The 12,924-nt window shown below is 45.4% G+C and overlaps 1 protein-coding gene across 1 annotated transcript; it reads left to right on the forward strand.

The window, feature by feature from the left end:
* The first annotated feature begins 2,427 nt into the window (after window positions 1-2,427).
* On the forward strand, window positions 2,428-12,089 carry CDCA7 (cell division cycle associated 7). The gene is made up of 10 exons (XM_074145413.1): window positions 2,428-2,495; window positions 4,073-4,198; window positions 4,601-4,711; window positions 6,195-6,446; window positions 6,837-6,914; window positions 7,653-7,841; window positions 8,238-8,378; window positions 8,733-8,882; window positions 9,476-9,612; window positions 9,928-12,089. Exons 1-10 carry the CDS (start codon window positions 2,475-2,477, stop codon window positions 9,956-9,958), a joined length of 1,236 nt encoding a protein of 411 aa, XP_074001514.1. The 5' UTR covers window positions 2,428-2,474; the 3' UTR covers window positions 9,959-12,089.
* The last annotated feature ends 835 nt before the right edge of the window (window positions 12,090-12,924 follow it).

Raw genomic sequence — 12,924 nt, forward strand, 5'->3', positions numbered from 1 at the left:
ACAGGCTGTGCAGGACCCAGACTGGGGGACCGAACGGGCAGGGATGTTTTCTTCCACTCATGTTAGCCTAATTTGAGTTAAATGGGGCTGAAAATGCAATGCTCACCTGGGTTCAGCTTTGCATGTCCTCAGCTATTGTCAGTAGGATGCAGGACAATGGTGCTCCCTACATCTCCACAAACATTAAGAAACATTTTCCATCATGGTAAAGCCAGCTGGTAAATTTGTTCTGCCCATCGCTGGGGGCATCTGGGCCCTGCAGGGTAGAACAGGGGCACAAAGGGCACGAAGATGAAAATGGGGGAAATGGCAGGGGCGCAGGTCACAATAGCCTTCTCCTGAGTGACAGACCTTCATCTTCCGGTACCCTGCACTCTACCTTAGGAAGGGAAGCCCCTGCCCTTCGCGTACTTCCCATTTCTCTTCTCCCTTACCTGGCCCCTTTTCCCCAATCCTCTGTAAAATATGTGAGCTGACATACACAATTTTCAATAAATTAATTCTTTTTCACATATTAAAAAAAAAGTTCAAAATACAGTTCACAAAATGGCTTTAAAACGTCCTGTCTGGTTTCCCCACAAAGTCCCTGTTCTGGCCTATTAATTTTAAAGGAATTTGACTATATGTGTTATTTGAATGCTGTTTCCATTAAGCATTAAATGGAAAATTAACTGCAGTCTGAAGCATGGATTCAGCTAGCCCCATCAGTACTCCATAACATTTCATACGATGCTTTTAAAAGCTGTGAAGGTTGGCTACTTTTCTAGTAAAATCCTGATAAACATGATTCAAGATGTTTAGGGCTGTTACTGTTGAGAAATTCCTGTGTAAGTAAACTAGTAAATTTTTTTTTTTTTTTTCCGAAAGAAGTAAAACTACATCAAAATTCAAGAAAGATCCCCCCCTTCCCAACTGAGATGTCTTGGTTGGGAACCATTTGGGTGGCAATCCTCCACTAACGCGGATTTAGAGGAATTGAGTGTGGTCTGGTCTCCAGAGAACCAGGTTTAGTTCATCTGCTTTTGTGTGTGCGCTGAGAAGCCAGCCATGCAGGTAAGTATGTAATTATGGGCTTATTTAAAATGGAGATTCTTTTACACGGCATTTTGCAGCACGTGCGGGAAGAATAATGCCCACAGAAAAGAGAAAACCTCCGTGAGGGCTCTTGTACCCTATTGTGCTGCAGCCCATTTACAGGCTTTGGCTTAGGGGTGATTTGTGGTTTGCTTCCCAGGGGCGCGGGGCTGCAGGCGGCCTCTCTCCCTCCCGCCCATCGCAACCCGGACTGGCCGGCTGTCGGGGAGGCACCTGGAAACGCCGAGCAGCTACCGTGGGCTGGTGCTGAGCCCTGCTCTAAGCCTGGCACGAACTGGGATTATAGCAAACGCCCGGGCCACAAATCCCATATGGCTTCTTCAGGGCTTCCCCCGTTACTGCTGCTGCCAAGTGCTGGTGGCACAGCGGCTATTTCCCTCCGTTTAACAGCTGTATTCAGTTTCATGGTTTAATGCAATATTACAAACGTTACACAAAATGGTTTACAATGGCCGACGACCTGTTTTCTTCTGGCCCGCCTTCAAGCGACATTCTGTCTCCCCAGAGCAACGCGGCCGGCTGCTCTGTAGAACCCCGTCGCGCCGCTGGGGTCCCCGGAGGAGCGGCCGCCGCCACCCGCCGCCGGCCCTGCGCCGCCAAGGGACGCCGCGCTCGCCCCGACAGCGCGGGGGGGCCTGCGTGGGCTCCTCATCAACTGCACTTTCACCACCCCGTTAATGAACTGCACTTTCACTACTACGCCGCGCGGCAGCCACTGCTGAACGCGGGGTCCCACGGGGTGCCCCGGGGGTACGCGGGGGCTGCCCCGGCCCGGGCTGGGGGTGCTTCTCCTTCGTGGAGGAACACCCCCCTCTCCCCGCCCCCCCCCCGTCCCTGAAAACCGGCACGTTTTGGGGTTCCACTTCAGAGCGGCGGGACACGAACCCAGGCTCGGCATGTAAAATTAAAAATAAATAAATAAAAGAGTTAGAGACCACATGCGCTACGCCTGGTCGGGGGCCCCCCACCCCTCATCCTGTTCTCCCCCCTTCCCCGACTCCCGCCCCGCGCGAGCACCCCTCCCCTCTGGCACGCGAGCCCCGCGGCGTTCCGACCGGGAGGTTTTCGCGCCACAGGGCCAGGCCCTTGCAGCTCCACAAACCCCGCAACGCGAACAGGGGAGAAAAAAAATAACGGGGCCCCCGCACTAGCCCCTCCGGGGGCGGCATGGGAGAGCGATCGAACTCCTCAGCAGGGGTGGGCGGGCGGGCGAGCGTGGAGCGGGCACGGTGGGTGCCCGGTCCCGCGGGGGTGTCTGTTGCATCTGCCAGGACGCGGGCGCCAACGCGGGAAAGGCGCCGCCGGGCCCCGCCCCCCGCTGTCCCAGCCGCTTTGGCGCGAACCTTCAGTTCCCGCGTTCTCTCCCCGCCGCCGCCAGCATGGGTCCGTCGCGCCCGCAGGTGAGCGCTGCCCGCCGCGGGCGTGGGGTTCCCGGTGGCGCGGCACCCCTGTAGGTCGCCGCTGGCGACCGGGGCGGGTGGCTGCGCTGTCCCGGGGCCCGGCGGGATCTTAGGGCTGGGACAAGCCGTGCTGCGGGGAGGCTGGGGGGGAGGTCGGGCGGGGCGAGTCTTTCGGGCTGGGGCTCGCTGGGCAACCCACGCAGGCCCGCGCCGCCGGGGCTCTCCGCGCCCGCCTGGCTGGGATCGGGGGCTCGGCTTCGGAGCCGCGCTCAGTGGGGGGCCAGGCCGCCTGGCGCCATCCTCGCAGCGCCCCCGCTTTCCGTCTGGCAGCCGCCCCGGCCGCCGTTAGGATGGGAGAGGCGGGGAGGCGCGAGGGCGGCCGTTGGGCTGGGGGGCCGCTGCGGCGGGAAGGTACCTCACGGCCGGGGGATGGCGGCCGTGGAGCCCGCCGTCCCGGGGGAGCGGGGCGGAGGGGGTGGCGGCTGTGGGGCGCGGGGGTGTGTGAGGAGGAGGAGGGCGGCTCTACCTCAGCGGGAGGCGGGGAGAGCGGGCCGCCCCCGAGGGGCGAAGGGGTGTTGGCGTGGCGATGGCGAGCCCGGGTGTCCTGGGTTGGGCCTCCCGGTGCTGGCGGCCCTCCGGCGAGGTTTCTCCGGCCGGGCGCTCCATCAGCCGCGGGCAGAAACAGCCCCTTTTGTGTCTGGGGCCGCGGCCGGGCCGGACCGGGCAGTTTCTTCTGTTCCTCCTCAGCACCAGCAAAGCTGCGAAGCCTGGGCAGGGCCCGGGGTGCCGCTGGGCCTCCCCGGCGGGGAGCGGCGAGCTGAACCGTGCTGGGGGGAGGTCTTCAGACTGCTCTGGCTAGTTGCCGTTCAAACCATATTTGTATAAGATTTGGCCTGGCCCGTGAACCGGTGGTAATGGTTAGAGCGCTCGAGCTGGGCAGTATCTAAGTGTGGGTGCAGCAGGCTTGGCCTCCGCCTCGCCCCGGGGAGGTGAAATGGGTCGTTGCCAGGAGAAACTTTCCCGGGGAAATGAAAACCTGAAGCCCATCGAGAAAGGTAGTTCAACCTGGGAATAAAATTAACAAAGCGGCAAGCTGCTGTGTCTAGAACAGTTGTTTCAAAGCTCCTCTTTTGTGCGGGTATGATCCTTAGTCCCTTCCTTAACAGCTGTGTTGTATTTAGTGTTTGCCTCAAACTAAAAGTAATTAATAAATCCAAGCAGATTTCTAGGTACTATTTGTGTACTTTTACTTTTTCCCAGCGTTGTCTATAATGAGTGGGGAAAGATACGAGGGAAGGATATGTGTATATTTCCACTTGGCTGTTTCCTTAAAACAAATATTTCTAAATACTGAACAAAACTCATATATAACAATGATCAAGTATCAGAACAGAAACTATTCCCATTCCTAACTTTGGGAATTATTTAAAAGCTGATGATAATTCTGTGGCTTGTATTCAAAACTGTTAAACATCGTAAAATGTTCAACCTCCTAAAGTTCAAATTAAGGATGTTCTTAAAACCTAGTGCTACAGTAGGTCTCTTCTGTTAATGGTGTTGCCATTGTTCTTTTGCAGCGCCGAGGTTGTTCAGGAAGGAAAAACTTAACAGCATTCCGAAATACAAAATTGATTCCCATGGAAACATCCTCATCCTCCGATGACAGTTGTGACAGTTTTGGTTCTGATAATTTTGCAAACACAGTAAGTACAGTACAAGAACAAATAAAACCGAATATGCAATGCTAGTAAAGTTTGCAAAAATGTAAAGCTAGTAAATGTTTTGTGCATGATTAAAACTGCTCGCTCTACCTATGTTTCTGTGTAGTAGTTAGGAATCTATGCTATATGCTGTAATTTCATTTCACTCTTCACTTGTGCTTCTAGGTGGTAATTGTTGGAAACAAATTAGCTATTTATTCTAGCCTTTGAAATGTCACCTAACCTAACATGCCTGATAATTTGCAACTGCAGTTCTGAAATCCCTTGTTAAATGCCTTAACTATTTTTTTTTTCTTTATTAAAAAAGCTGTTTGCTTATACTGCAGTTAAAATGTGAATCGTTTTCTGTACAATTTCAGTTAAAGAGTATTTTATTCTTCATAGAAATGCAAGTTTAGGTCGGATATGAGAGAAGAACTGGCAAAAATTTTTCACGAAGCCTCTGATGATGAATCCTTCTGTGGCTTTTCAGAAAATGAGATTCAAGATGCATTGGTAAGACAGCTGATTTTAGTTTGCAATTTTAAGTTTAAATTCTTAGACATTCTTAATTGAAAAATAACGGCAGCTTCAGCTTGGAAGTTGAATGTTGTCAGGAAGAGGCATCATTTTATTTCATTTAATGTACAGTCTGAGTAGCCGTAGTTTCTTTTTCTTTTTATCTCCGTAAAAAACGTCCAAGCTCTTGAGCTTTGCAAGATGAGAATAAAATCTGCCATATGGATTTTGAAATATAATGCCTCCTCAAACTGTCCTTGCTGATATTACTCTGTTAGACTCTAATATGAAATGTTATGGTAGCCTGTGGACTCCAGCAAACCTGAGAAAAATTTCTGTGTATACTGACATACAGTCAGACTTGCACTCTGACAGTGTAACAGGAAATGCTGTACTACTTTAGCAGTAGACAAATAGTGATAGGTGGTGAAATCCACCTTCCTGCTTTTCCTTGACATCAGTGCAAGAGCAATTTTATTGCTTAAAAAGACCAACAGTTTGTATTTAGTAGAGAAGGCAGAAGTAATATTATGTTTGGCATAAAATAGGTTTGTCGTAACTTCCGAACATGCTGAGGAATCACTAGAAAAGAATAATGTCTGATTGGAAGAGGACGTGTCTGAGTTAAATAGTACACAACAGTAAAGAGAATAAGTAAGAGACAAAGCTGGAATAGATATGTAAGAAAAGGAATCAATAACTGCACATAATGGGCAACCAGAACCACATACCTGGTTTGATTAAAAAAATGTGCAAATAGGGATTGTCATTTGAGATCGATGGTCTATGGATATGAAACAGGAAGTCTGTTGTTACCTATGACCAAAATAAAGACTCTCTTGAGTCTAAACCTAAAAGTCATACCTTATTGCAAAATGGGCTTTTAACTGAAGAATTTAACTTCTGTCCTCGCTGAACCCTTGGTTCTTGCAAAAGTTGTTAAGTGAGGCATGGGAATTTAAATATAAGAAAATACTGGAATTTTATTCATAATTATTTCAATGACTGACTAGAAGTTTTCACTTTATATTGTTGATATTGTCTTGACAGCTTACAAATTTGGGTTTGACCCTGTGCTGAGAACTGTGTAGTGGCTTTTTTTACAGCCAAATACAGTATGTTGCAAAATTGAGCCCTTTGAAGGCAATTCTCTTTCTCACGTTCACACGCAAGCTATCTTTGCTATTAGACCTGCAAGTGACAACTGAGACTGCTGCAACTGAAACAAAGCTCCTTTTTCTCATGTGTTGTGGCAATACAGTGCGCCTCTCCCTGAGAGTTTTTTATCCCTGCGCCTCCCTCTCCTACTGCCCCCTTTCCCCTCCACCCCCTTGAAATATACTAGAGCACCAGAGATTCAAATGTCTAGATTTTAGCCAGATAGCCTCTTTAACCACCCCAAACAAAATATTGTCAAACTGTATGTAATTGCAGAGCAATTCACTTGGATTTATGTGCTTCCGTTCTGGTTTGTTGACAGAAATTGGAATCGGATTCAGAGGAGAATGATTCAAGTGCTGAAAGTGAGGCAGCTCAGAGAAGGCGAAAATACCCTATTCCTCTAAAAGTAGCCATGAAGTTTCCACCTCGAAGATCCGAGAGGGGGAAGCATGAGATAGAACCTCTTCCTGAAAAGCTGATGCCTGCTCCAGATTCAGACTCTGACTCTGAAGAAAAGGGTGCCATGTTTTTAGAAAAAAGAGCTTTAAACATAAAGGAAAACAAGGCCATGGCAAGTATCATTGTCTCCCTGGGGGTTCCCCTTTCTTCCCCTTTGTTTCTTAGGGGACCTCTTTGTTGATAAAAATTACCTCTAATGGGAATTATGTGAATGCATTAAGAGGAATTTGCATTCCTAATATTTAAATCTGGTATGTTCCCTGGCATGTAAAAATTGATAGGCTGCAAGTCTAAAGGATAGGACTTCAACATATTAAGTTTGAGCACTTTCAAATTACTTGTAGTCGCTAGAATGTAAATAAGACATAAAAGTAAAAAGTTGAAGAGTGACTGCATTTCCTATAAGTGATTGTACTTCTAGCCATTTGCCCTAATCTAATAGTCTGTAATAGCACATAAACACCCTTTTAAGGCTCTGCTTCCTTTTTCTTTCCCTTGTTAGCTTGCGAAACTAATGGCTGAGTTGCAAAATGTTTCTGGTATCTTTGGTGGGAGAAAATCATTGCCAGCTGTCAGTCATGTAAGTATAAACTTACTATATTTGCCTTCAGATTTCTGAGAGTCAAATTCTGAGATTACAAAACAGGACTCTTAATTAAAAAAACTTAATAAACCATGTGAATCAAAGTCCAGTTCAGAATTTTATTGCTTCCTAAGACAGGCATCCTCATTGTGCAGTTCTCTCTTGAATTTGCCACTGCATAATGCAGAGCAGATTAATTCATAAGTTAGGTGTCTCCTCAGGCCAATAAAACTAAAAAAGACACTGTGTAAATAAAATACGTATTTATACAAAGGCTGGAGATAAGGAGGCAGCTCAGACTTTGAAGCTCAACCCTGAATATTCTGTGAGTTTGGAGCCTTGAAGAAAACCTGACATTTGCCCTAACTATGTCATTTAAGAAAGTTGGGTTGTGAATCGACTAATTTACTTGTTAGCTGTGTGAAGATGGGAACACCACCAGAAGCTGCAACTCCTCATAGACACAGGTTCTGCTGCTGCTTGGGGGAATTACTGTATCTTACATCTGCACACACACAAATGTGCTTTTGAGTATTTCTCCACAGCTAGCAGAATGCCCAAGGTGAATTTGCCTAAGATGCTTTTACCTTGGGTTTTCTGATTTGGGACAGGGGGGAGATCTCATCTTTGGGAAAGACAGAAGGAAGGCATGTCTTTTGGGGAAGAAGTTCTTACTAGGAACTGGAGCTGTCTGGGTTTTTGCCCATTTCATTAGGGGCTTTTAAATTTTACCAGGGACCAAAGCGACTTCCAAGATGTTCGTTGCCCAGAAGTGCTTTGAGAAGAAACCCAGACCGAAGTTCTCGGCCTCACACAAGATCCAGGTCCCTGATTGAAGGTCCTCCTACTCCTTTGCCAGAAGAGGAAGAGGATGACCGTTACATCTTAGTGAGAAGAAGAAAGATATCTGATGAATTCCTGGAGGTATGTTGAGGATCTAGTTCTCCTGTTGCAGGTTGATCATGAAGGTGGTTTTGCATCCTGTCAAGAAAATAGCAATTCATACAGAGTTGATCAAGATTATGAGTCTGCTATGGCCTGGGAAGAAGTACAGAAAATAGCATGTTTGTATGTGTTCTCCATTTCCCCCTACCTTATCCTTGAAAAATCACTTCCTCTTGCACCAGGAATTAAGTAAGATCCAGTAGCATTTCTGCACCTTGAAGGTGACAGATCATATGTCTTTGCAGAAATCTGTATCTCTTGTTTAAATATATGATGGTTATTTGAGGCTTTGGCATTGCTTTGAAGATCCCTACCTTGTTTGTTTGTGTAGTTTTTGCTGAAACTATTACTAAAGGTATTGTCTTCATTATTCAGCATGAAGCCCGAACTCCCAGGAGAGGTCACCGTGGTGCTGTGGCTTTTCCACACATTGTGCGCCCAGTTGAGGAGATAACAGCGGAAGAGCTGAATAATATTTGTGGATCTGCAAGAGATAAAGTATATAACAGGGCCATGGTAAGTATATTCCAAGTTTGTGAAATGCGTACTTTGTGAAGTCATTTTCTTGTTATTCCCTGCTTGTGGTTTAGCATCAAATAGAGCAGACGCCCTCTCACTGACAGGAAGGATGTGATTTTTGGGAGAAGTATGCCTGAGATCTTCAAACATCACCTCTTATCTTTCCCTGACTTTATAGAATGGTCTTTACCAAGCCAGTTAGCTTGCTTTCACCCTGGAGCAACTGTAATACCTAGGTGATACTAGCTGAGGAAAGTGATGGACACTGAAGATGCAATCTTAAAAAAGTCTTGCTAACTAAAGAGCCATCTTGAATGTCTTGTGTCCTGAATTACTTTCCCTGTGTTCTAGGGATCCACCTGTCATCAGTGTCGCCAAAAAACCATAGACACCAAGACAAATTGTCGTAACCCTGATTGTGTAGGAGTACGGGGGCAGTTTTGTGGGCCGTGCCTGCGCAATAGGTATGGGGAAGATGTCAGGACGGCGTTGCTGGATCCGGTAAGACAACTCTGAATATTGCCTTTATTGTGCTTAACTTGGGCAGAGGGGTGCGTTGGTTACTCATAGCAAAAGAGTTTTAGTAGGGGAACTCCTTACAGTGCTGTAGTACATAATGCAAGTCCTGGTTTGATTCAAACTGAGTCACAGAACCTTGTGTAGTGTACAACTCATTGTAGTTACTACTTCTGTAGCTTTATTTGCAAGATTAAACTATGAGAGCAGAACAGCTGCCAAAATATTCCTATATTTGAGCATCAGAATAGTATTCTCTTTTGCCTTGCATTAGTGCTTAATGTCCTATGGAAAGGAACTGTATTGTGGACAGAGTGCTGCTGTTGTGGGCTGTGGAAGCGGTGCAGGAGTTGAGCAGAGTGAAATGCTTCCCGTGGTTATGTGCAAGGCAAGAAAACGAGTTTAATCCCTTACAGAATAATTTGTACTCTTGTACTGATTTAGACAACTTCTGCAGCAGAAGTTGAGTTCGCTGCAGAGTTCGGTGTGAAGCATGGCCCTCTTTTGAGTTGCAGGTGTGAATCATGTCTGGCATTCCAGTTTGGTTAAAAAGGCTTGTTGTCCTGTCTTTCGTCTAGACCTGGAGGTGCCCACCATGTCGTGGAATCTGCAACTGTAGCTTCTGCAGACAGAGAGATGGCCGATGTGCTACAGGTGTCCTGGTCTATCTGGCCAAGTACCACGGCTATGACAATGTCCATGCCTACTTGAAAAGGTAAGTATGCCGTTGTGTCAGTGGCATGGCTTTGCTGTAGGGAGATAAGCAGCTCAAAACTAAGAGACGGGAGCTTTCCACATGCCAGTTTGTCAGGTAAATCTCAAGATCAGTCCATGTTGCCTTTAGAATCAGAGATTTTGCCATGTGATTTCTGCCATGTTGGTTCTTACCCAAAACAAGTGGCATATCCACTCTATCTTTGGCTCTCAACTTCAGCTGTGTTTAATTGTCAGGGCTTCCACTAATTTGTCTAAAGAGTTTCCAAACGGCGTTTTGCTACAAGTCTAACTCATGTTTCTACTTGTCTTTCAGTCTGAAACAAGAACTTGGAATGGAAGACTGAAGCTGTGACTGCCTTGAAATTATGTACTCTTTCACCAATGTAATACTGCCTACAGTGAATTGTTTAATCAAATGAGATTACAAAGCCAGTGCCTTCCTTCTCTCCCCTTTTGGGTAAAAATGGATAAAGAACTTTCACTTATCTCAGTGCAAATCATACTTGGGAAAACTGTTTAATGAAGGTCTTTGCCCACAGATTATTGTTTTCTTTTTAAACGACTTTGCAAATCACATAGCATCAGTCCTTGCTTTCATGCCAGTAACTTTTTTTTTTTCCTTTCCTGAAAGGAGATGGGGCTTTAAGTCATTAGAGTTTTATTCATGCAGTGATCTGTGCTGCAGGTTTATTTATGCTTTGAAGTTGATCGTAAAAAGATTCCGATATTCTGAAAATTCAGGGCACTGTTCCCCACAGAACCAAGTGGGGAAAGGTGTGTGCTTAACTCCAGGCCAACTTCTGCTGTTAATACAGACTCTTATTGAACATAAATGATGAATTAGAAGCTAAGAATTCTCTAAAAAAACAACACATTCTTAAGTTCAAAAAGGAAGCCCTAAAAGTTGCAGCTGAGCAGTCTCCAAGCACTAATATTTGGTTTTATAGAGTACTCAAAGTGCGCATTGGCCATTTTAAGGGAGATTCTCCAAGTGACTTAAAAATTGCAGCAGAAGTAGTTGGAGGTGGCACTTTGTATTTTTCTCAGATGAGAGGAGGCACCAGCATTAGCCACTAGTGATGCCACTGATGTGAAGGTACTGGCATACATTGTAGAGTGACCGCTCTGTCTAGAACAGAATTACGTACCATTTGTTAAATTACTGGGTTTGTGGATTCTCTTCTCCCTGCTTTTGTTGCAACTGCAGAACTGCTTTGCAGAATTGACGCTGGTCCTGGGGAAGAGGGATGCCTCCAGACCAGGGCTTGGTTAAGTAGAGGGGTAGTGGTTCATGTGGCTATTGGCCAACTACAAGTGGATGAAAGATGGTAACTTCCTGAATTTGGTTATCAAGAAAAAGGACAATGACCGTCACTGGAATCAGAAGCCTGAATTTTTTTACTTCTGAAAAAAATCAAAAAGCAAGGACTTTCTAAGCCTCAGTCCAGCTTAAAATGAGTTATTCTTCCAGTTGCATGGAGCAGTATAAATGTAAATAGATAATGTTCTCAAGAGACACACTGGTTGTAGTAACAGATGAGGAAGAACGATTGCCTCATCAGAAAGGCTTTCAAAAATAAATAAAAAGGGAGATGTAATGGGTTGCGTGCAGTTTGTGAGCACTTACAAATGTGGTTAGTGCTGCAGTCTCCTCCTTAACTGCCCAGCCGTTTTTCTGTATCTGGCTCTGCATGATTGTAGAAGGATATTGCTCATGATGCTGTAAATGAAGCATGAATGCAGCAAAAATGGAGCTGAAGAATTCTAATGTGCTGTGTGGACGGGGTCTTGTGTACTCGGTGCTGTAGGAAACAAGGTGCTGTGAAAACTGCATCTGGAGAAGCGAACCACAGAGTGTATAAATGCACTTAGTTTGGTTATGGAAACTACTGTATAGGCTTTGGATAAGGTTTAGAATGCTATGTTATAAATAATGTACAGTTGAATAGTAGAAGAATCAACTTGCTTTTATTGAGCACTGGTATTTTAACGACTTCTCTGCCCAGTATTTGCACTGTGTGTATACATAATGATCCACAGTTTATACCTTTCTGGGAATTACATCAGTGTGTGGGAGGGGAGGAGAGAAGAATTTAGAAACAAAAGATGTTTATGTCTCAGACTTGCAGTTCTGTTTCATAAATCATCTGTCTTACTGAAAATCTCCTGTCCTCTCTTTGTTTTTATAGTGTGAATAGCTGTGCAATCTGAGGTGGTAAGTGTTCTACCCTCTAGGTACATTTCACGAAGAAGGAACTGTAAAAATACATGTTCTGACAGAGAAGAGTGATTTTTAAATTTTTTTAATTTTTTTTTTCAAATTGCTGGGCTTGCCTTTTGATAGCTAGTGTGAAAGGACTGTGGTAACAGCAAACCCTTGTGTCATATCACGGAGACTGCTGTATTATGATTTACTCAGATCTACAATGTTCTGTACCAAGTTTTTATTTTGAAAATAAAAAATTCCTGGGTTAGAATTTTTGCCTCTTAACTGTTTTTTAAAAGCCCGTTATAGTGGTACTTAGACTTTACCACCTTTCAGGTAAACTTTTGTTGTGAGGTAAAGGAGTTGGTTTCTCCCTGGGGGAGCAGTGGGACTTGGACATCTTTTTCTCCCCAGCCATGTGTCCCTGAACCAGGCTTGCCCTGATGTTTATGCTGCTTTCATTGAGTTGCTTGGTACCAGGTGACTAACTTGTGATCGGAGAAGTATTTTGCTTTTGCGTCAGCGTAGCTGGGTTGAGAGAGAGGAGTTAGATGAGACTGTGGCAGAAGAGTACACAAAGCCAACCTGTAGCAAGAAAGGAAATGGGAAAGAAGTGATCAAGCAGAGTGACTGAGCTCTCCCCAGATACGCTTGCTGCTGGTAAAATCCTCAGGTCGTTACTCTCAGCTAAAAGCTTTGCTTAGATACATTACCTTTCATCACGGTGTTGGTGATGGGAGAATAAATTTGTATGTAATTGTGTAGTATGTTAGTGCACGGTTTACATGATGATCTTGAGGTGTCGCAATACACCTTTTTCCCCAAGCCTCTGTACCGCAACTACTTAAGTACTGTTGATACTAACTTTACAAATAGTTAAAGAGTTCATGGTTTATATCTGTGCCATGGTTTGGGCTGTATTGGCCACTAAACAAAATAGCATTGAAGTGGTGCTTCACAGGCTGATGTTCCAGAGCAGCACAGCCGCTTAACCAGTTTTACCAGTGTAGGGAACTGCAATGGAACTTTTAAAAACAGGCATTAGTTTTGGAAATTACCCCCTCTCCCTTCCTAACCTCATGGGCTAATATACCTTTATGTTGT

This window comes from Numenius arquata, chromosome 3, assembly GCF_964106895.1.
Source record: "Numenius arquata chromosome 3, bNumArq3.hap1.1, whole genome shotgun sequence".
Taxonomy (NCBI): Eukaryota; Metazoa; Chordata; class Aves; order Charadriiformes; family Scolopacidae; genus Numenius; species Numenius arquata.

Excerpts from the sequence above, each read along its gene's own strand:
- CDCA7 (XM_074145413.1), top strand. The coding sequence starts at position 2,475 with ATGGGTCCGTCGCGCCCGCAG. Across the intron at positions 4,712-6,194 it reads ATGAGATTCAAGATGCATTG|AAATTGGAATCGGATTCAGA; the intron begins GTAAGACAGCTG and ends GTTTGTTGACAG. Across the intron at positions 8,883-9,475 it reads GGACGGCGTTGCTGGATCCG|ACCTGGAGGTGCCCACCATG; the intron begins GTAAGACAACTC and ends TCTTTCGTCTAG.